Source organism: Phacochoerus africanus, chromosome 3 (genome assembly GCF_016906955.1).
Source record: "Phacochoerus africanus isolate WHEZ1 chromosome 3, ROS_Pafr_v1, whole genome shotgun sequence".
Taxonomy (NCBI): domain Eukaryota; kingdom Metazoa; phylum Chordata; class Mammalia; order Artiodactyla; family Suidae; genus Phacochoerus; species Phacochoerus africanus.
Genome location: NC_062546.1, coordinates 130,188,143 through 130,210,055, shown reverse-complemented (window position 1 = coordinate 130,210,055; position 21,913 = coordinate 130,188,143). Strand labels below are relative to the sequence as shown.

The following is a 21,913-nucleotide window of genomic DNA, read 5'->3' as shown; positions in this document are numbered from 1 at the left end:
GAGGCTTGTACGTAGGCCTTGGCCTTTCTAGGTTTTTGCTACTTTGGCAGCCTTTCCTTTCCTTTCCTTTTTTTTTTTTTTTTTTTAAATAGTTCTCCAGACACACTGGTTTTTGGTTACCTGGGTTGTTCAGTGTGGTGTGACAATAGAATCTGATGTGTGTATTTCTTAGATAAATGGGTACAGCATAACTCTGTACTCATGCCATTGGCTTTGGTTGAATAAAAACCTGCACTGGCCCCATCCAGTCATCCTGCAGCTCATTCCCTCTTGAGATTAGAGGTCCTTTCTCTGGGCCCTCAGCCTTCAGTGTGCTACTTTGTCTGGATCCCTGTAGGCAGAAACGTCAGAGTTGTGTTGCTCTAATGCTATGGTTATCTGCTTTGGATTTAAAAACTAAATAAAACAATCTTCACTGCCCCTCCTTTACAACATCTTTGAGTGTGGCATCATTCAGCAGCATGGGACTCAGTCTACTATGGACTTTTACCCAGAGTGTTTTCATTGTGTGTGTGTGGTTTTTTGTTTTTTTGGTTTTTTTGCTTTTTAAGGCCACACCTGAGGCATATGGAAGTTCCCAGTCTAGGGACAAATCAGAGCTGCAGCTGCTGGCCTATGCCACAGCCAAAGAAGCACGGGATCTAAGCTGCATCTGTGACCTACACCACAGCTCATGGCAACACTAGGTCCCCAACCCACTGAGTGAGGCCAGGGATTGACTGCATCCTCATGGATACCAGTTGGATTTGTTTCTGCTGCACCACAACGGGAACTCCTCACTGTGATTTAAATGTCATATGTAGTAGGACTGTTGCTTATCCATCCTATATATACTAGTTTACATCTGCTAATCCCCTACTCCCAGTCCTTCCCTCCCCCACCTCCCCCCCCTTGGCAACCACAAAGTCTGTTCTCTATGTCTTAGTCTGTTTCTGTTTTGTAGATAAGTTCATTTGTGTCATATTCTAGACTCCACATATAAGTGATATCATATGGTATTTATCTTTCTCTTTCTGACTTGCTCTGCTTAGTATGGTAATCTTTAGGTCCATCCATGTAGCTGCAAATGGCATTATTTCATTCTTTTTTATAGCTGAGTAATAGTCCATTGTGTGTGTATCTGTGTGTGTGTATACCACATCTTCTTTATCCATTCATCTATTGATGGGCATTTAGGTTGTTTCCATGTCTTGGCTATTATAAACAGTGCTGCATTAAACAGAAGGGTACATGTATCTTTTTGAATTATAGTTTTGTCTGGGTATATGCCCAGGAGTGGGGCTGCTGGATCATATGGCAACTCTATTTTTACTTTTATGAGGAATCTCTATATGGATCTTTTGAAAAGGCAGTGTACCCAGATTGTACCAGCAAATGCATTTAGACGACAGGACACATGTTCCATTGTTGTGTTTGGTTCTTACACAACGTGTTGTGAGGTGTTTCTTTGCTTGCTGTGGCTCTCCATGTGGCTATCACACAGCACACGGAGGCCTGTGTTAACGGCAGCAGCCTCTGTGCAGCCGGATGGTGCCTCTTCTGGGCCTGCTTGAGGCAGTGAAATGTTATCACTAATACTGTGGGCTCTGGAATCAGACTCTGACTCAGTCACATCAGTTTCATCATCCAAAAAGTACGATAACAGTATGCACTTTAAAGGGTTCTGATGATTAAGTGAGAGATGTATGTAAAGCATCAAGCACATGTGTGGCATATGCTACATGCTCAATGCCATTGCCATGAGTTTTGTTACTGTTCCACTGGACCTGAGTGATGGTGGCTGCTTGCAGACCTCAGCTGCCCTCTCCCCACCTCTCTTTATGCCACTGCATCCCTTGGTACTACACATGTTTCCTCTTCACCACCCACAGGAGGGCTATGTGGAAATTATTTCACTGCGACTGGCTTTGATTATTTTGTGGTGGAATCCAGTGTTGAAATGTGTCAAGAAGTGTTTGCATCTCACACAGAAAAAAACCCTGCTGGCCAAGTTGCCTCTCTTAATGGGGTGGGGACTAGGAAATACTTGTTAGAACAAGCTTATGTTTGGCACACATACTTTGGAAAACCTCTTCTGATAAGTCCTTGGGCTTGCCAAGGAACGGCGTGTGCTTCTGTTCCTAAGCACAATGGGCTTGTGTACGGAAACCATGACAGCTCTTATTTTCTTCAGCAACTTAATATCTGATATTGTTTCATGATTTTATTTCACTGCTCTAGTGTATATTAAGATTTGAACAAAGGGAAGAATCATATCAGGGAAACTTAAAAATATTCATTCAAATAATTCCTTTCAGGTTTGATTATTTTATTCCTGCCCCCAACCACTCAATTTATAGGTATAGGAATCAGTGGGGAAAAAAAATCCTTCCTTCTGACTCCATCTCCATATTCCTGAGAGTGGTTGGGGGCAGGAATAAGGAGGCAGAGTCAGAAGGAAGGATTTTTTTCCCCCACTGATTTCTGGAATTTCACAACCCTAATTTAACATACAGACCAGAGGGGGGCAGTCCAGTGACCTCATGACAAAATAACCAGAGAGGCCAGCAAAACTTTATTAAAGCAAATTTTTCCTTGATATGCCTTGAAGAGCAGCCCTTCACCAAGTCATATCTATGATGACCACCTTCTAATAGCCTGAGCATCCATGAATGATATGCTCCTTTTCTCATGAGACCTCCACAACTAGCAAGTGCTTAGAACCCTTGTGGAGCTTCTCTCTCTAGGTTTGGGGCTGTGTGAGATATAAGGTGTCTTGTCATAGCTCAGCTCAGAGCATGGCTGTGGATTTGTCCTAGGCCCTTCAACCTCTCCTGACAACTATATCATCAATATTTTCAGTTGGGCCTAACCATATAGCAATCTGTAACCATTTACGTTGGCTCTACTACATCATGGAGACTTCCATGATAAGTAACAAATGAATTAACAGATTTCAGACAATGCAGTTGGTCTTGACTCTGAAAGATGTGCTCAGTTCCTTATGCCTGTGAATTGTGATGGGGATGGCGGGATGACGTCTTTGCGGTCACATGTGTACTTATTAGCAGGGAACAGAGCTGTCCTTTCATTTCTGTTCCTGTTTCAGAAAGGAGAACCTGCCTTGAGGTACGTCAGGGCTTCTCAGTGAGTGCACCCTCTTGGGTTAAAGGGACGCCTGAGGTACTGATTCTTTGAAATCTCCAGCAGTGAGGCAGGGCCAAGGGGAATTGGAATCTCCTAGGCTGCTGTCACCTCCATCACAAGCAGCTCCATCCTTTTATCTAGTAGTTTTCCATGTGGGCTGTGGCATAAAAACCATGTTTGAAATCCTCCTGTGAGAAATGTTAAGCAAAGTAACACAAATAATAGATATACCTTTTTGAATCTTAATCTTACCAGGAAAAAATACCTCTCTGAAAATTGTTTCCCAAGATTCTTTCATACATGTACTACCTTTATGATTTTTTTTTCATATCCAGATGCCATTTCTAACATTATTTTCTTAATCATTTCATTTAAATTGGTTTTTAAACATATTTTTAAAAGGAAATTAATGTCACTATTGGAAATGGGAAAACCAGTATCCCATGGCACTAAATGGAAGGTAACTATAAAAATACATACGCAGTGATTTAATAAAATGAAAAAGATTTGTCTGTGAACCACATTCAACTTTCTCACATGCCACCCTTGAAGGAAACTCTGTATTAACTTAGAGTCCTCTCAGAGGTCAAACATGAGCCATTCTAATCCTCTTTAAAAATGTCTTTAGTTGTAATGTTCTAATCTCTGAAGGGTTTCATAATTTCTCTAGGAATTAACGGTTAACATCAGGTCTCTGTATAGATGTAGCTGCTGCGGTTCCATTCCCCTCACCTGTTACCTGGATGTTGGATGTGACCACCCAAGTTGCAGGGCAGTGAAGAGAGATGGTGTAACGTGAAGTGAGCAATCCCCACTGTGATGGGATTACAGAATAGAATCCAGGAAATGGATTCTGGTTCATCTATGTCATTAGTTAGTTGTGAACTTGGAACAATGAATTTTCCCTGGGTGGCCCTCAGTTTCTTCTTCTGGAGGAAAATGCAGGCTGTGATCTACCTGATTCTAACATGTCTCACCTTCAGATTATTCAAATTATAGCCAAATCCATAATCAGCACTTGAGAAAGCTCCAAAGCTTTGAAAGCCAAAAACGTTTGGTTTGGCTGGAGAGGATCATGAGGAAGGCCTTGTATCCAGAGACATGCATTTTAGAAAGACCCCTCTGGTATTTCATGCTGTTTGAACCCCTGTCCAGGGCATTCTTGTTGATCTGCACATCCATTTTGTGACGTGTATTTTAAAGGTGTTGGAACTCACTTCTGGCAATTAAGGGTTTTACTTAGAAAGATCAGGCAAATGAATGATAGGGATATTGGTTATAAAGACAGATTTGCCCTAGAGGAAACTTTCAGGGAGACAATAGGTCCAGGAAAAAAAAAAGATTGTATAAATCAGATAGACATGTCCAAGGTTGTGGGGAGGAGGTTATAAATAATTCCTCCGATTCTTTCTGTGGCCCTTTGAGTCACACCCTCTTATGTGGAAAAGCAAGTCCTGGTCCTGGCTCAGTTCATCCTTCCTTGACCACAGTTTAAGAGCTCTCTTCCACTGCAGTCCTGGATCCTTTGTTGTACCACTCCTTTGGCACTTGAAGTATTTTTTTTTTTAAGTCACTTTTCCTGTATTCATGCTGTCTTCTTCACTGGCTTACGATTTGGCAGTTGCTCATTGAGTGCGATCATAAAGGACTGTGTCTACTATTTTTCTAGCCAAAGTGAGGGAAGAAAGTTGTAAGTAACTTCCTACCTTGACAACACAAATAATTTCACAGTCTAACCCTGATCTGTCACCCCCACCCTCCACGCCCCACCCACCATGGACACTGATTTCAGCCCCAGAGAACTTCCCTCCATTGGTCCAGCATAGGAGGATCATTTGTAACCCTTTGTCTTTGTCCCATATCTGTACCCCCACCCCCACCCCCCAAATGCCCCTCTCCTTGGTGTATTCTTGTCCCATCCTTTTCACTTTTTAAAAAATTCATCTTGCTATGTTCCTCCAAGCCCTAGCTCCCAGAAAGCTTATTTAAGCTTCCATGGCACCCGATTTATTCCATGGCACCTTGGTTTTACTTAAAACACACAGATATTTAATTCTTTGAAACCTGCTGAACATTATGTCCCCCCACCTCTTCTCCCTGCTCCTAGTTTGTAATTTATTTTTTCATACCCTCCTTCCCCACATTCTCATCACCAACATCACATCTTTTTAACTTTTGTATCCCTAGTGCCAAGGACAACCCCTGACTCACACAGTGTTAAGGGATTAGAATGGCTTTTGAGCCAGTATAGGAATCAGCAAGTAAAACAGAATTTCTAACCTATCTTTGCCTGTCAAGGCAAAAGTGAATATATAAAGGAGTGAAAAATATTTTTGAGGTTTTTTGTTTTTTTTCAAACAACATTTCTATTGTCTAAGGAAAAAAGAGTGGGGCTTGTTCTCATCTTCCACTAGATTTTGAGTTCCTTGAAAACCAAGAGCATGTCTTATTCTTTTATCATCCTCAACATTTAATTTGGTATTCCACACATAGTAAGTATGTAGTTATTGATTAAGATAACTGCTTTCCTTGACCAGAGGGAGTTCCATGTGATTGCTGGAGTTTAAGTCCCAGGTTTATTTTTTTTCTGAGCAAGCATGGCCAACATCAAGTGGAAACAATCAACAGTTTACCAGTGGTGGAAGAGGCATGACTACGTCCCAGGCATAATCAATTAAATGGCCTTTTAAAAATTTCATTCCTTTTGTTAAAACATGGTGACATTTAATAAGATTAAAATATGACAACTATAAACCCAAGGGAAAGGTTCCATCTTTGTATAATGAAATTTGTTGTTGACCCCTAGAGCCTGTGTTTTAAAAACCCAGCCATGCTTTTTTCTTTTGCATTTACAGAAAAATTCAGCTCAGTATTACTGTTCACAGTCACCTACCCCTTCCCAAATTAGGCAAGTTACTCCAAATGGCTGGCTATTATGCTAGATTTTAAAAGAATGAAACCAGGCTATTAAATGTATTCTCCTTCACAAAAGTTGAAAAGGCACAATGCTACTACTGTTGAAGGACACAATCCTACTTTTTTTTTTTTTTTAAGGGCCACGCCCACAGCATATGGAGGTTCCCAGGCTAGGGGTCAAATTGGAGTGGTAGCTGCTGGCCTACGCCACAGCCACAGCAATGCAGGATCCGAGCTGCTTCTGTGACCTACACCATAGCTTACGGCAACGCCAGATCCACAACCCACTGTGTGAGGCCAGGAATTGAACCTACATCCTCATGGATGCTAGTCAGATTCATTTCTGCTGAGCCATGATGGGAACTCCAATCCTACGTTCTTATAAATTAATATGGCCCTTATAAAGGTATACATTATCTGGCAGGTCAATGTCCACCTCTATTTTCTGTGATGTCTCCTAGTAGTATTAGTACTGAAAGGCATTAAAATACTGTTTGAATGCTTCCTGGGGTCCTTACCAGAGAAGTAGGTAGGGCTTCTGAGATGAGGTATTCTAGGTCTTCTGAAAGCAGTGGTTTATGCCCAATCTAAACCTGTTTATGATTTCTAGAAGAGATTTTAATCCTTTGACTAATATACATTACAAACACAGTCAAGCAAAGTGGATGTGTTATTTAGACTTAAGAATATCAGCCAGAATTTTTAAGTATAATTTAGACTATGTTGCATTTTAAAAATAAACTTTGTTGAGTCTATGAAGTTTAACCAAAAAACTAATATTTCTTGAACAGATGTTCCTTATCATGGCTAATCTTTTGCATAAATGGTTTGTATTTATATGGGATTTGTGAGAACAGCTTCTCACTGTTAATTTCTTTGATAAGTGAAAAGGGGATTGAAGACTTCTGGTGGCTTGTAGGAACTAAAACAACTTAATTAGAATAATTTATGTTGTCAAAACAGCTTCTTCCTGTCTGTGCCAACAATCTGGAAGGCATTGAGGAATAGAAGAAAGTTACATGGAGGAAGGAGAGAGGGCAGTAAACCAAGTAATCCACTATCCTTATTGTTGAATCCTTCGATGATAGAAGAAAAACAGTGGATTTTCTGGGTTACATATTTATAAGGAGAAAAACCAATTTTCGAATTCCAAATTGTTGCTTTAAATTTTTCTGTTTCTTACTCTGTGAAAAGTAAGAAACTGATGTAATTTTGCTGAGCAAAGGGTTCCTAAGGCATTGGATATCATGCAGGGACAGAAGCTGAAATTAACCACTCTTTTATTTGCTTGGGAGTACAGGAAGAATTCATTTTTTTTCAGCTATTCTTCTGCCTTCCCAAATGACTATCTTTCTCTACATTTTATTTTGTGCCTTTGATCTGAGAGGAAATAATAGAGCCATCAGACAGCTGTGTCTGACAGAGAGTACTCAGAACAAAGAGTGAATGAATGAGGAAATATTTGATATTACATTTATTTGCATCTTTCCAATTGGAGCGATTATTTTTCTTGTTTTTTGTCTTTTTAGGGCTGTACCCATGGCATATGGAAGTTCCTGGGGTAGGGGTTGAATCGGAGCTTCAGCTACTGGCCTATGCCACAGCCGGATCTGAGCTGCATCTGCAGCCTATACTACGGTTTGTAGTGCTGGATCCTTAACCCGCTGGGCGAGGCCAGGGATTGAACCTGTGTCCTCATGGATACTAGTTGGATTTTTAACCCATTGAGCCGCAACGGGAAGTCCTGAAGGGGTTATTTTATAGTGGTGACTTTTTTCCCTCGAGTCATAACCAAAAGGGGTATTTTGATTATGGTCTTGGATTATTTGTTTGCTTCTAGCTCTAGTTCATGAACAACCTTTTCAGTTTATGGTTCAAAACTGCTAGGTACATGTACCTTCTTAGCTATCTTGTCCCTTTTTAATCACCACAGGGATTCTTGTCTATCTCCTGTGCCCTGTTGGGAATTGCAGAGGTGTTTGTATACACTCTTAAAGCATTTTATTAATATTTACCATTGCGTGAGAAGTAGTCTCATTTTCTTCTATTATTTTTCCTCCTGTACTCTGCATGGTTTTCTATTTATTGCTTTGTTTTCCACTTATTTGAAAACCTACTTATAGCTTTCAGAATCACCTTGAAGTTTGGGGAAGGTAATGAGTACTTTTTCCTATCACACTGTAAGCTGTGACACCCATCAATAAAACCCTGGGCAACCTCTACTCTTTTGCTAACCCAACACAATTCTTGTCTGGTGTGTGCAGGTATTGTGGAAGATTACAAGCCACCATTTTATGACGTGGTTCCCAATGACCCTAGTTTTGAAGATATGAGGAAGGTGGTCTGCGTGGATCAACAGAGGCCCAACATACCCAACAGATGGTTCTCAGACCCGGTAAGAGTGCTACTTTCTTAGTTTTAGTGCTACCCTTAGCTATTGACATGCTCATGAGTTTCAGCTGGAATAGTTCTTGAGTAATCTGCCCTGTCTGTTGCTTTTTTCTCTATTTTAAGCAGAAGGGCCTTAGACCTAATTGAGTAGGTTCACAAAATGGTCTCATTCTTAAAGGAGCCATATCTGATAGATCTTGCTAATGAATGACAATATTCATGAGAATTTCTGCTTTTGACTGACTAGCTCCAGGAATTGGTAGATTCATCACTATGCTACCAGCCCTAGGACTGCTGTTTCACATGTAAACCAAGAGACCTGAGTGATGCTTTTAACCTCTTTTCCATCTCTGTGTATCTGAAATTCCAATCATAAGCTGTTGCTTTTTTTAAAAAATTGAAATATAGTTGATTTACAATATTGTGTTTCCAGCACCCAGCACAGAGATTCAATTATATATTTTATCTGATTTATATATAATATGTATGTGTTCTTTTTCAGAATCTTTTCACTTGTAAGTTATAATAAAATATTGAAAACAGTTCCCTGGGCTATTCAGTAGGTTCTTGCTGGTTAATTATTTTATATATATAGTAGTGTGTATGTATTAAACTCAACCTCCTAATTTATCCTGCTCCCCACCCACCTCCCTCATTTCCCCTTTGGTAATCATAGTTTGTTTACTATGTCTGTGAGTCTGTTTTGGAAGTGAGTTTGTGAGTGTGTGTGTGCATGTGCGTATAAATTTTTTAAGATTCCACGCATAAGTGATATACAACATTTGTCTTTCTCTATTTGGTTACTTAGTATGATAATCTCTAGGTCCACACATGTTGCTTCAAATCACATTATTTTTTTATGGCTGAGTAGTGTTCCATTTGTGTGTGTGTGTATGTGTGTGGTATCTTTATCCATTCATCTGCTGATGGACATTTAGGTTGATTCCATGTCTTAGCTATTCTAAGTAGTCCTGCAATGAACATTGGAGTGTGTGTATATTTCAAATTATGGTTTTGTTTGGATATCTGCCCAGGAGTGGGATTGCAGAATCATATGGTAGCTCTGTTGTTAGATTTTTAAGGAAACGCCATACTGTTCTCCATAGTGGCTGTACCAATTTACATTCCCATCAACAGTGTAGGAGGGTTCCTTTTTCTCCATACCCTATCCAGAACTTATATTTTTTGATGATAGCCATTCTGATGGTGTGAATGTAGTTTTGACTTATATTTCTTTAGTAATTTGTGATGTGGAATATCTTTTCATGTGCCTTTTGGCCATGTGTATGTCTTTGGAGAAATGTCTATTTAGATCTTCTGCCCATTTTTTGATTGTGTTGTTTTTTTTTGATACTGGGCTATATGAACTGTATATTTTGGAGATCAATCTGTTTTGGTCACATCATTAGCAAATATTTTCTCGCATTCTGTAAGTTGTCTTTTCATTCTGTTTATTGTTTACTTTCCTGTGCAAAATGTTTGAACTTTAATTATGTCCCATTTATTTTTATTTCCATTAACTAGGAGATGGATCCAAAAATATATTGCTGTGATTTGTGTCAAAAGAGTTTCCTGCCTGTATTTTCCTCTAGGAGTTTTTGTATATGGTGTTAGAGAATGTTCCAATTTTGTTCTTTTACATGTAGTTGTCCAGTTTTCCCAGAACAACTTATCGAAGAGCTTGTCTATTCTCCATTGTATATTCTTGATTCCTCTGTCATAGATTAATTGACCATAGGTTCATGGGTTTATTTTTGGACTTTCTATCCTGTTCCATTGGTTTCTGTTTTTGTGCTAGTACCATATTCTTTTCATTATTGCAGTATACTTTGAAGCCAAGGGGCCTGATTTTTCCAGTTTTATTGTTCTTTCTCAAGATTGCTATTGTCTATCATGTCTCCATACAAACTTAATTTTTTTTGTTCTAGTTCTGTGAAAAATGCCATTGGCAATTGATAGGGATTGCCTTGAATCTGTAGATTGCTTTGGGTAATATAATCACTTTGACAATATTGATTCTTCCAGTCCAAGAACACGGTATACCTTTCTGTTTGTGTTATCTTCAGTTTCTCTCAGCATCTTACATTTTTCAGACTATATGTCTTTTGCCTCCTTAGGTAGATTTATTCCTAGATAGTTCTTTCTTTTTGATGCAGTGGTGAATGGGATCTTTGCTTTGTCTTTCTGATCTTTCATTGTTAGTATATAGAAATGCAAGAAGTTTATATGTATTAATTTTGTATCCTGCAACTTTACTGCATTCAATGATGAGCTGTAGTAATTTTCTGGTCATGTCTTTAGGATTTTCTCTGTATAGTATCATGACATCTGCAAACAATGACTGTTTTATTTCTTCTTTTTCAGTTTGGATTCCTTTCATTTCTTCTTGTCTGATTTCTATGGCTAGGACGTCCAAAGCTGTGTCGAATAAAAGTGGAAAGAATGGACATCTGTGTCTTGCTCCTGATCTTAGAGGAAAAGCTTTCACTATTTTACCATTGAGTATGATGTTAGTTTTGGGTTTATCATGTATGGCCTTTATTATATTGAGGTAGGATCCCTCTATGCCCACATTCTGGACAGTTCTTATTATGAATGAATATTCAATTTTATCAAAAGCTTTTTCTGAATCTGTTGAGATGATCATATGGTTTTTACTCTTCAATTTGTTAATGTGATATATCATACTGACTGATTTGCTTGTGGCTATTGAAAAATCTTTGCATTCCTGGGATAAATCCCACTTGATCATGATGTATGGTCCTTTTAATGTATTCTTGGATTCTGTTTGCTAGTATTTTGTTGAGGATATTTTTGGTTATGTTCATCTGTGATACTGGCCATTAATAATTGTGTGTGTGCGTGGTATCTTTATCTAGTTTTGGTATAAGGGTGATAGTGTTCTTATAGAATGAGCTTGGGAGTGTTCCTTCCTCTAATTTTTTGGAATAGTTTCAGAAGGATAGTTATAAACTCTCTAAATGTTTGGTAGAATTCATGTATGAAGCCATCTGGTTCTAGACTTTTGTTTGTTGGGAATTTTTAAATCATAGGATCAATTTCAGTACTTATAATTGGTCTGTTCATATTTTTAATTTCTTCCTGGTTCAGTCTTGGGAGATTGCACCCTTCTAAGAATTTATCCATTCTTCTAGGTTGTCCATTTTATTGGCATATAGTTGCTTGAATTTTATGGTTCCTTGTATTCCTTTGGTGTTGGTTGTAACTTTTTATTTCTAATCTTATTGATCTGGCCCCTCTCTTTTTCTTGATGTGTCTGGCTAAAAGTTGATCAATTTTGTTTATCTTTTCAAATAATCATCTTTTGGTTTCATTCAAAAATGTTTTCTATTGTTTCTTAGCCTTTATGTCATTTATTTCTGCTCTAATCTTTAGTTGTTTTAGGTGTAAGCAACGAGGTTGTTTGAGATTTTTGTTTCCTGAGGTAAGCTTGTATCATTATAAATCTTAGAACTGCTCTTGCTGCATACCATAAGGCTTTATATTATTTTCATTTTCATTTGTTTCTAGGTACTTTATTTCCTTGTTGATTTCTTCTGTTGTTTAGTAACATATTGTTTGGCCTCCACATGTTTGTGTTTTGTTTTGTTGTTTGTTTTCTTGTAGATGATTTCTAATCTCCCAGAGTTGTGGTCAAAAAAGAAGCTTAATATAATTTCACTTGTGTCCCATCCAGCATGTGATCTATCCTGGAGAATGTTCCATGTGTATTCTGCTACTTTCAGATGGAATGCTCTATAAATATCAATTAAGTCCACTTAGCCTAATGTGTCATTTAAGGCCTGGGTTTTGTTAATGATTTTCTGTCCGGATGATCTGTGCATTAATGTAAGTGGGGTGTTAGTGAGGGGACTTTATTATTGTGTTTCTCCTTTTATGAATGTTAACATATGCCTTATATATTAAGGTGTTCCTCTGTTGGGTGCATATATATTTATGATTACATCTTGTTCGTGGAATGATCCCTTGATTATTATGTAATGTCCTTTGTCTCTTGTAACTTAGTCTATTTTGTCTGATATTAATATTACTACTCCAGCTTTCGATTTCTACTTGAATGGAATAACTTTTTCCTTCTCCTCACTTTCAGTTTGTATGTGTCTCTAGATCTGAAATGGATATCTTGTAGACAACATATACAGGTCTAGTTTTTGTATCTATTCAGCCAGTCTCTGACTTTTGGTTGCAACTCTTAGTCCATTTACATTTAAGGTATTTATTGATATACATATTATTGCCATTTTAGTGCTTTTGATCTTTTTTTTTCCTTCCTCTTGTGTTCTCTTCTCTTGTGATTTGATTACTATCTTCAATGTTGTGTTTGGATTCCTTTTTCTTTTTTGTGTGTACATCTATTACAGATTTTTGGTTCGTGGTTACCATGAGGTTTTGTATAGCAGTCTGTTTTAAGTTGCTGCAATATATTTCCAATATACTGCATTTGCACTCTCTGCCCCTCATGGTTACTGGTTTTGGTATCATATTTGTGTGTGGATGATTTCCTAGTTTCGCTATATGTTTGCCTTAACCAGTGAGCTTTCCCAATTTGCAATTTTCTTGTTTCTAGTTGTGGGCTTTTTATTTCCATTTAGAAAGGTTCCTTTAGCATTTGTTGTGAAGCTGACTTTGTAGTGCTGACTTGCTTGTCTATAAAGCTTTTGATTTCTCTGTCAAATCTGAATGAGAGCCTTGCTGGGAAGGTATTTTGGTTATAGCGTTTTCTCTTTCAATACTTGAAATATGTTGTGCTACTCCCTTCTGGCCTACAGTTTTTGTTGAAAAATCAGCTGAGTCCTATGGTGATTCCTTTGTATGTTATTTGTTGCTTTTAATGTTTTCTCCTTTTGTCAATTTGATTACTGTGTATCTTGGTGTGTTCCTCCTTGGATTAATCCTGTATGGGACTCTTTGGGCTTTCTGTCCTGGGGTGATTGTTTCTTTTCCCATGAGATGAGATGGCCAAGGAATACATTCCAGATGAAGGAACAAGATAAAACCCCAGAAGAAACAACTAACTTAAAGTGGAGATAGGCAGTCTACCTGAGAAAGAGTTTTAGAGTAATGATCATAAAGGTGATCTGAGGACTCAGAAAAAGTGAGTTTTTAGAAGTTTTTAGAAACTCTTTTTCAGCTCTTTTCAGATATTTCCTCAGGTGCTTTCTCTCACTCTTCTCCTTTTGGGACCCCTAAAATGTGAATGTTGGTGCACTGACATTGTCCCAGAGGTCTCTTAAACTGTCCTTGTTTCTTTTCATTCTTTTTTCTTTATTATGTTCCATGACAGTGATTTCTACCACTCTTCCAGCTCACTGATTCATTCTGCCCTATTTATTCTGCTCTTGATTCCTTCTAGTGTATTTTTCATTTCAATTTTTGTATTATTCAACTCTGTTTGGTTGTTCTTTATATTTTCTAAAAACTTCTTATTGCTCTGTGCATTCACTTTTTCTGAGTCCTCAGATCATCTTTATGATCATTACTCTAAAACTCTTTCTCAGGTAGACTGCCTATCTCCACTTCAAGTTAGTTGTTTCTTCTGGGGTTTTATCTTGTTCCTTCATCTGGAATGTATTCCTTGGCCATCTCATCTTAAATTTCTCTTTGCATATTTTTGGATGTAATAGCTTGTTACATTTCTTGGCCTTGTAAAAGTTATCATCTATTTTGGATGTTCTATATGTTCCAACAGTAAATTCCCTTTTGTCACCCAAGGGCTAGAGACTAGCTGATCCCAGGTTAGGTTGTGACCTATGCTTTGCTGACTCAGTTCTGCAGGCTGCAGAATTGTATTTTCTTGATTCCGGTGTCTGCTCCCTGGTGGTTAAGGCTATTCTAGAGGTTGCTGTAGGCTTCCTGGTGGGAGGGGCTGGTGCCTGCCACTGGTGAATAGAGCTGGATCTTGGTCCTCTGGTAGGCATGGCTGTGTCAAGGTGCATGTCTATAGGTAGCTGAGGCTCAGGAAGTGTTTAGGCAGCCTGTCTGCTGATGGGTGGGGCTGTGTTCCCACCCTGTTGGTTATTAGGCTTGAGGCATCCCAGCACTGGAGCCTATAGGCTGTTGGGTTGGGCCAGGTCTTGGTGCCAAGGGCTCAGAGTTCATATAGGTCCCTTCTCTGTCTGCCACCAGCCTCTCTGACCCCATAGTGAGCCACTGTTGCTCCCCTACCCCAGGAAACCTTACAAGACCAGCAGGTAGGTCTGGCCCAGGCTCCTATGGAGTCACTGTTCTGCCATCAGCCAGAGTTCCTATAGGTTCCCTCTTGGTCTGTCACCAGCCTGTTTGACCCCAGAGTGAGCCACTGTTGCTCCTCAACCCCAGGAGACCCTCCAAGACTAGCAGCTAGGTCTGGCTCAGGCTCCTAGGGAGACACTGTTTTTGTCTTGAGTCCAAGTACATGTGAGACATTATGTGCACCCTCCAAAAGTGGAGTCAAGTTTCCTAGTTCTGTGGAGTTCCTGAAATCAAGCCCCACTGGCCTTCGGGGCCAGATGCTCTGGGGCACCTCTTCCCAATCCTGAACCTCTAGTCTGGGGAGCCTAACTTGAGGCTCAGAGCTCTCACTCCTGTGAGAGAACTTCTGTGTTATAATTATTCTCCAGTTTGTGGGTCATCCACCTGAGTGGTATGGGGTTTGATTGTATGATGAGTATGCACCTCCACCCATCTCATTGTTTCGTATTTATATCCTTGGATGTAAAATATCTTTTTTGGTAGATTCTAGTCTTTTTTATCAGTGGTTGTTCAGCAGTTAGTTGTGATTTTGGGGTTTTCATGAGAGGAAGTGAGCTTAGGGTCCTTTTACTCCCCCATCTTGTCTTCCCAAAACTCATCTGGTGAAACCTGGAACTGGAGAAGCTTACTTTGTGTGATCACTTCCTAATGAATGGAGGAAGGCTGATCACAGCACCACCAGGAAGTGGGGGCTTTTCTTTGTTAAAGGCAAAGCCTAGCTTCCTGGGTGTAAACAGTAAGGAAGACTCGTTTGTGAATCCAGGATGGGAGGTGGATGTTGTTCTACACCCTTGGAAAGCCCTTGCCCAACCTTGTGTCCTACACAAGGTAGGTAATCTTTTACACATTAGCTAGAAGGATTAAGCCCAAACATAAGCTGTTCAATGCTAAAGATCCTTATTGAGAAATGACCCTATCTGCATATTTCATTAACTCTGGGTTAGTATTATTGCTTTTGTCACCCATAAAACCGTCAAGGGGTCCATAGTGTTCATCTGTGTAATTAACTTGATAAAGTCAGTTGGTAGCATAAGGGATCCACAGGACAGAACTTAGGAAGCTCTGGAGTAGCTTATTTATCAGTGATCTAGGCCGTGATTATTTGCTTAAGGAAGATGGTAATAACACCACTTTAACTTCACAAGACCTACAGAGTCCTGGAGAATGGTTAACATCTGCCCAGCTACTTTTTCACTGTGGTGTTGGGTTTTTTTTCTCTCCTCAGACATTAACCTCTCTGGCTAAGCTGATGAAAGAGTGCTGGTATCAAAATCCATCTGCAAGACTCACAGCTCTGCGTATCAAAAAGACTTTGACCAAAATTGATAATTCCCTAGACAAATTGAAAACTGACTGTTGACATTTTCATGGTGTCAAGAAGGAAGATCTGATGTTGTCATCGTTGTCCAGCTGGGACCTAATGCTGGCCTGACTGGTGGTCAGAATAGAATCCAGCTGTCTCCCTCCCCAAGTGGCTGCTTTGACAAGGCAGACATCTTACCCAGCCATGTGCTGGGGAGACACCAAAACCACCCTAACCTCGCTCAATGACTGTGAACTGGGCATTTCACAAACTGTTCACACTGCAGAGACTAATGTTGGACAGACACTGTTGCAAAGGTAGGGAACTGGAGGAACACAGAGAAATCCTAAAAGAGATCTGGGCATTAAGACAGTGGCTTTGCATATCTTCACAGGTCTCCTAGACACTCCCCATGGGAAACTCAAGGAGGTGGTGAATTTTTAATCAGCAATATTGCCTGTGCTTCTCTTCTTTATTGCACTAGGAATTCTTTGCATTCCTTACTTGCACTGTTACTCTTAATTTTAAAAACCCAACTTGCCAAAACATTGGCTGCATACTCCACTGGTCTGTCTTTGGATAATAGGAATTCAATTTGGCAAAACAAAATGTAATGTCAGACTTTGCTGCATTTTACACGTGCTGATGTTTACAATGACGCTGAACATTAGGAATTGTTTATACACAACTTTGCAAATTATTTATTACTTGTGCACATAGCAGTTTTTACAGAACTGCTTTGTGCATATGTTAAAGCTTATTTTTATGTGGTTCTTATGATTTTATTATCAAAATGTTTTTAACACTATACTCTGAAATGGACATTTTCTTTTATTATCAGTTAAATTCACATTTTAAGTGCTTCACATTTATAGGTGTGTAGACTGTAAGTTTTTTTCAGTTCATATGCAGAACGTATTTAGCCATTACCCATGTGACACCACCGAATATATTACTGATTTAGAAGCAAAGATTTCAGTAGAATTTTAGTCCTGAACGCTGTGGGGAAAAATGCATTTTCTTCGGAATTATCCATTATGTGCATTTAAACTCTGCCAGAAAAAAAAAATAACTATTTTGTTTTAATCTACTTTTTGTATTTAGTAGTTATTTGTATAAATTAAATAAAATGTTTTCAAGTCAAAGTGAAATTTTTCAACATAAAGATCTACATAATATAAAGAATTTTCTTATGGGAATAATAGAAGTATAAAATTAATTTGTAAATCAAATTTGTTTTTTACATCTATTAACAAACTTGAGGGTTCTTTGGAAAATGGCTTCCAGCTTGAATTTATTATCAGAAAATTTAAATTTTGTTTTTCTAGGCTGTGATTTTATTTTTTTCTTGGTCAGTTTCCCCAACTTTGAAGTAAGGGTAACAGACCTATCTAACCTGCCTCCTTCAAAAGGGAGTTGCTCCTTCAAAAGGGAGTTGTGAGTATAAATGGAAAGGAGGAGGTCAAAGCATTATGTTTAATATAAGGTCCTGTGTGAGGGGAAAGCCATTCTAGGCATTTCACATTGCTGCTTGAGGAGAGTCCATTGTTGGATTTTTTTACTTCTTGTTTTCAATAAGCTTGAAAATATAGGGTTTAGAGTAACCCACTAAGAGTAGAGGTGTTAAAATTGTGGAATGTTCACCAGAGGTAAGTTATACAATTATATGGCATATATAATTTTATGGAGGGTATATCTTAAAGTTGCATTTAACTTTTTTAAAAACGTCTTGGTAAAACACACATAAATTTTGCCATGTTAAGCATTTTTAGATGTATAGTTTAGTGGTATTAAGTACATTCACATTGTTATGCTGCCATTGCTAACACTGATCCACAGGACTTTTTCATACTGCAAAAATGAAACTCTATCAAACTCTTCATTCCTCACTCTAGTCCCTGGCAGCTATCATTCTACTCTTTTGAGTTTACCTATTCTAAGTACTTCATATAAATGGAATCATAAAATATTTGAGACTGCCTTATTTCACTTAGCATAATGTCCTCAAGGTTCATCTTTGTGATAGCATATATCAGAATTTCCTTCCTTTTATAGCTGATAATATTCCACTGTATATACTACATTCTGTTTCTCCATTCATTTGTTGATGGACATTTGGGTTGCTTTCACCTTATGGCTTTTCTGAAAAATGCTGCCATGAACATGGCTGTATAAATATCTCTTTGAGTCCTTTCTCTCAATTATTTTGGCTGTATACCCACAAAAAGTGGAGTGGAATCACATTTAACTTTTGATGAAGTATTATGTACATATATAAAAGTGCATACAGCTTAATGTATTTTATAAATTTAATTAAATTTGTTGCACCCATGGAAACAGCACTTAGATCAAGAAGCAGAACCCTGACTTATCTAGAGTGATGTCAGGATCATGGCAGCATGAGTTGTTCCTTTTTTCTCCCCTTTTCCATTTATAACTCATTAGACATCTATAACTGAACAGAAGTGTACTTATGCATTATATGAGAACACTGGGTGATTACTACCCAGCTCTGCATGAGAGTAGAATAGATGGGACCTCAGATGGGACTCTGGATCCAAAGGAGTCAGAGTCTGCTGTAATTCCAACTTGCCATGATCAGGAAAAGGGGAACCTGGAAAGTGCAAAAGTGGGTGGATGGTCATGGGAGACAGAATTTGTGGGGGTCCACACAACCTGGTGGGAGATTCCAGCATACCATCAGAGCTGGAGAGAGATGAATTTGAAGGCAGAGAGCCTACCGAGGTAGCCTTCCCCTGCAGGCCATATTGTAATGTGCTAGGCTTTTGTCAGCATCAAAGAAGGTAGAAATTGCAAGTGGTGAGTGACAGGCTGCTTGGTTGTGTGGGTTTCAGCTGGAGAAGGCATTTTTGTAACTGAGGGCCAGTGGGGGCAGGTGGAGAACAAAAAAGTGGAAAGAGGCAGACAAGAATGCCAAAGGATATTGAAAAAAATGTGTTTCCTGCTGTCTGCTTTGGGATTTCAGCTGGTGTCACACTCATGGATCTCTGGGAGTTTCCCACTTATGGATTTCCCAGTCACATCAGGGGCACCCCTAAAGTCCTGGATGCTAAGTCCAAAGCTCTCATCTCTTTTTGTGTGCTCTTGAATGTATCCCCTAGAATCAACTCTGGTAGGAAAAACAAAAAACATGAGCTATAGCATCACCTATGGAACACAAAATAAAGGTTTATAATTGCCACCTACTGAATTATAATAGCCAAAGTTAAAAAATCCTTCACTAAGAAAAATGTTTGCTATTTCAAATGCAAAAGCAGAGGAACATAACCTCAAACATTATGAAAAAATCACGGAAATATGGTACCATAAAAAGAAAATGATAATTCTTCAGCAACTGAATTCAAAGCTATTGTGATCTATTGTGATCTAACTGATAAAGAATGCAGCATAGATATTATGAAGAAATTCAACAAGCTATAAGAAAATTCAGAAATATAATACAGTGAACTCAGGAATATATTTAATGATTATAAGGACTTCTCTACCAAAGAAATTGAAGTTTTTGAAAAGAGCTAAATATTCTGCAGCTGAAGAATGAATAAGTGACTTAAAGTTTAGGAATTTAGAAATGATTAAGTAGAAGATAAAACTAAGATTTTTAAAATGTGAAGAAGATCTATGAGAGCTATCAGATTCTATCAGAAAATGAAATATAAGATTAATTGTACCAGAAGGAGAAGAGAGAAACAATATGGCAAAGAGTTTACTTAATAGTTGAGAACTTTACAAACTTGGGGTAGGAACTGCACAACAGGTCTATGAAGCTAAGAGCTATTAATTATTCCAACGCAAAAAAGGAGGAGGATCAAGGTGGCAGAATAGAAAGATGTGAAATTTACCTCCTAACAAACACATCAAAAATATGTCGATATGTGGAATAGTTTTCATGGAAAACTAACCGTAAACTGGCAGAATCACTACACAACCAATATGTACAAAATCACTACACAACCAGAACAACCAAAGAGCTCCACATAACCAGGTAAGGCAAGAGGGAAAAAAGGCATCAGGCCAGGACGTGTGCTCTTGGAAGGGATATGTAAGGAAGAGAAGGTCCACACAGACAGAAAACTTGCCTTGGAGAGTGACCAGGCTGAAGCACAATCTGGGCATTTCAGTCCTGGGGTGCTGCTCAGAGGAGATAAGCTCCCTTGTCTGAGGGAAATCCACTGAGACAGAGGGCTGGAGAAGTCATGCACTGGCAGCTGCTGCCTCACTGTACTTCTTAATCTGAAGGGGCAAATTCCCTGGCCCCGCTCATTTCACACCACAGCCTGGCATGAAATCTGAGCAAAGACTTGGTTTAGCTGTGAAGAGACAGACCAAGTTGCCTGGGGTGTGATCAGGAGGAGCCGGGGCAGTGCCACAAGAGTCTGCAGTGACTAAGCACAGAATATTGGGCAGCTAGATTCATCTAGCTATGCAGACACAGCCTGGAAGGTGTGGTCTGAATGGAGTGGCAAGAGCCATTGTTAGCTTGCCCAGGACTATTAATTCTCCCAGGGTGATTTCCCCTGCTCCACTTATTCCACACTGCAGCTTAGTGCTAGATCTGGGGTAAACAGGTTCTAGGAGAAGTTTGCCACAGAGGCAGCCCAGATCTCAGACTTTGGCACAGCCACCTCAATTCCTGAAGTCATAATGTCTCAACCCCCCACTCCAGCTACTCCAAGTCATGGCCCTGTACTAGACATGGGATAAACATAACACAGAAAGGGACATGACTTTGATCTTCCATGAAAGTGGAACTGTATAGCATTACATAGTGCATGGGTCCTCTGTAACCACATGGACCTCACTTGCTTCAGCATTCACCTCCTTTGGGGCAGAGAACACTCTCAAGGGCAATAGAATCTGACTGAATCTGAATCTCAGGACTTCTAATCCAACAACTAGGGAGCAGATCCCTGACAGAACTATGACAGCTGCAGAGCAGAGAAGAAGCCCTGCCTCACATCTTGCACAGACCTTCAGTACACAACACCAACCACACCTATAATGCCAGCACACCATGAGGAAAGATACGGCTGGCATACACACTAAAACCAGCCACAGCACAAAAAACATTGGGCAACACAGTCTGCACAGGCGTGCTCTTATATAAAAACACTGCTTCAAGAGCACAGTAGAACTGTTTTCTCCTAAATTCAGAGAAACTGAGAATGGTAAGTAAATGAAAAGGCAGAGGAACCAATTCCAGTTAATGAGAAATCCCCTTAAAGAACAAATAATGAAAACAGAAATCAACAGTCCACAGACCCCCTAGTTTAAAAAGGTGGTAATTAATTTAAGAATAATTGTTGATAGAAATGCAGATCATTGTGACAAGGACCCTAAAGATGAACCAATCAAAAATAGCTAACTCAAATGCGGAGATAAAAAACAATCTAGAAGCAATGAATAACAGACTAAAATGACAGAAAAATAAGTGATCTGGAAGATAAAATAATGGGAATCAATCAGAACAGCTGACAGAAATACAAAAAGATGAAAGAAACATATAAGGTCTATGAGATAATAAAAAATGTGCCAACCTATACATGAAAGGGGTTTCAGAGGGAGAAGAGAGGGGCAATCAAAATGTCCTTGATGAAATTATGGCTGAATATTTCCCAAACCTAAGGAAGGAAACATATCCAGGTGCAAGAAGCAGAGAGTCCAAACATGGTGAACCAAAACAGACCCACACCAAGACATATAATTACAATGGCAAAAGTGAAAGATAAAGAGAATTCTAAAGGCAGCAAGAGGAGTTCCCATTGTGGCTCAGCAGTAACAACCCAACTAAGTATCCATGAGGATATGGGTTCCATCCCTGGCCTTGCTCAGTGGGTTAAGGATCCAGTGTTGCCATCAGGTGAGCTGTGGTGTAGGTGTCAGATGTGGCTCAGATCCCGTATTGCT

The 21,913-nt window shown here is 39.1% G+C and overlaps 1 protein-coding gene across 6 annotated transcripts in view; it reads left to right on the top strand.

Moving 5' to 3' along the window:
• ACVR1 (activin A receptor type 1) overlaps positions 1-17,133 on the top strand; it is an 83,097-nt gene extending 65,964 nt beyond the window's left edge. For all 6 annotated transcript variants that reach the window (XM_047772662.1, XM_047772664.1, XM_047772661.1 and 3 more), the window contains 2 exons: positions 8,307-8,437; positions 15,911-17,133. In XM_047772662.1, coding sequence (XP_047628618.1) covers positions 8,307-8,437; positions 15,911-16,045 — 266 coding nt within the window. In that variant the 3' untranslated portion in view covers positions 16,046-17,133. The remainder of the gene's footprint in view (positions 1-8,306; positions 8,438-15,910) is intronic.
• The last annotated feature ends 4,780 nt before the right edge of the window (positions 17,134-21,913 follow it).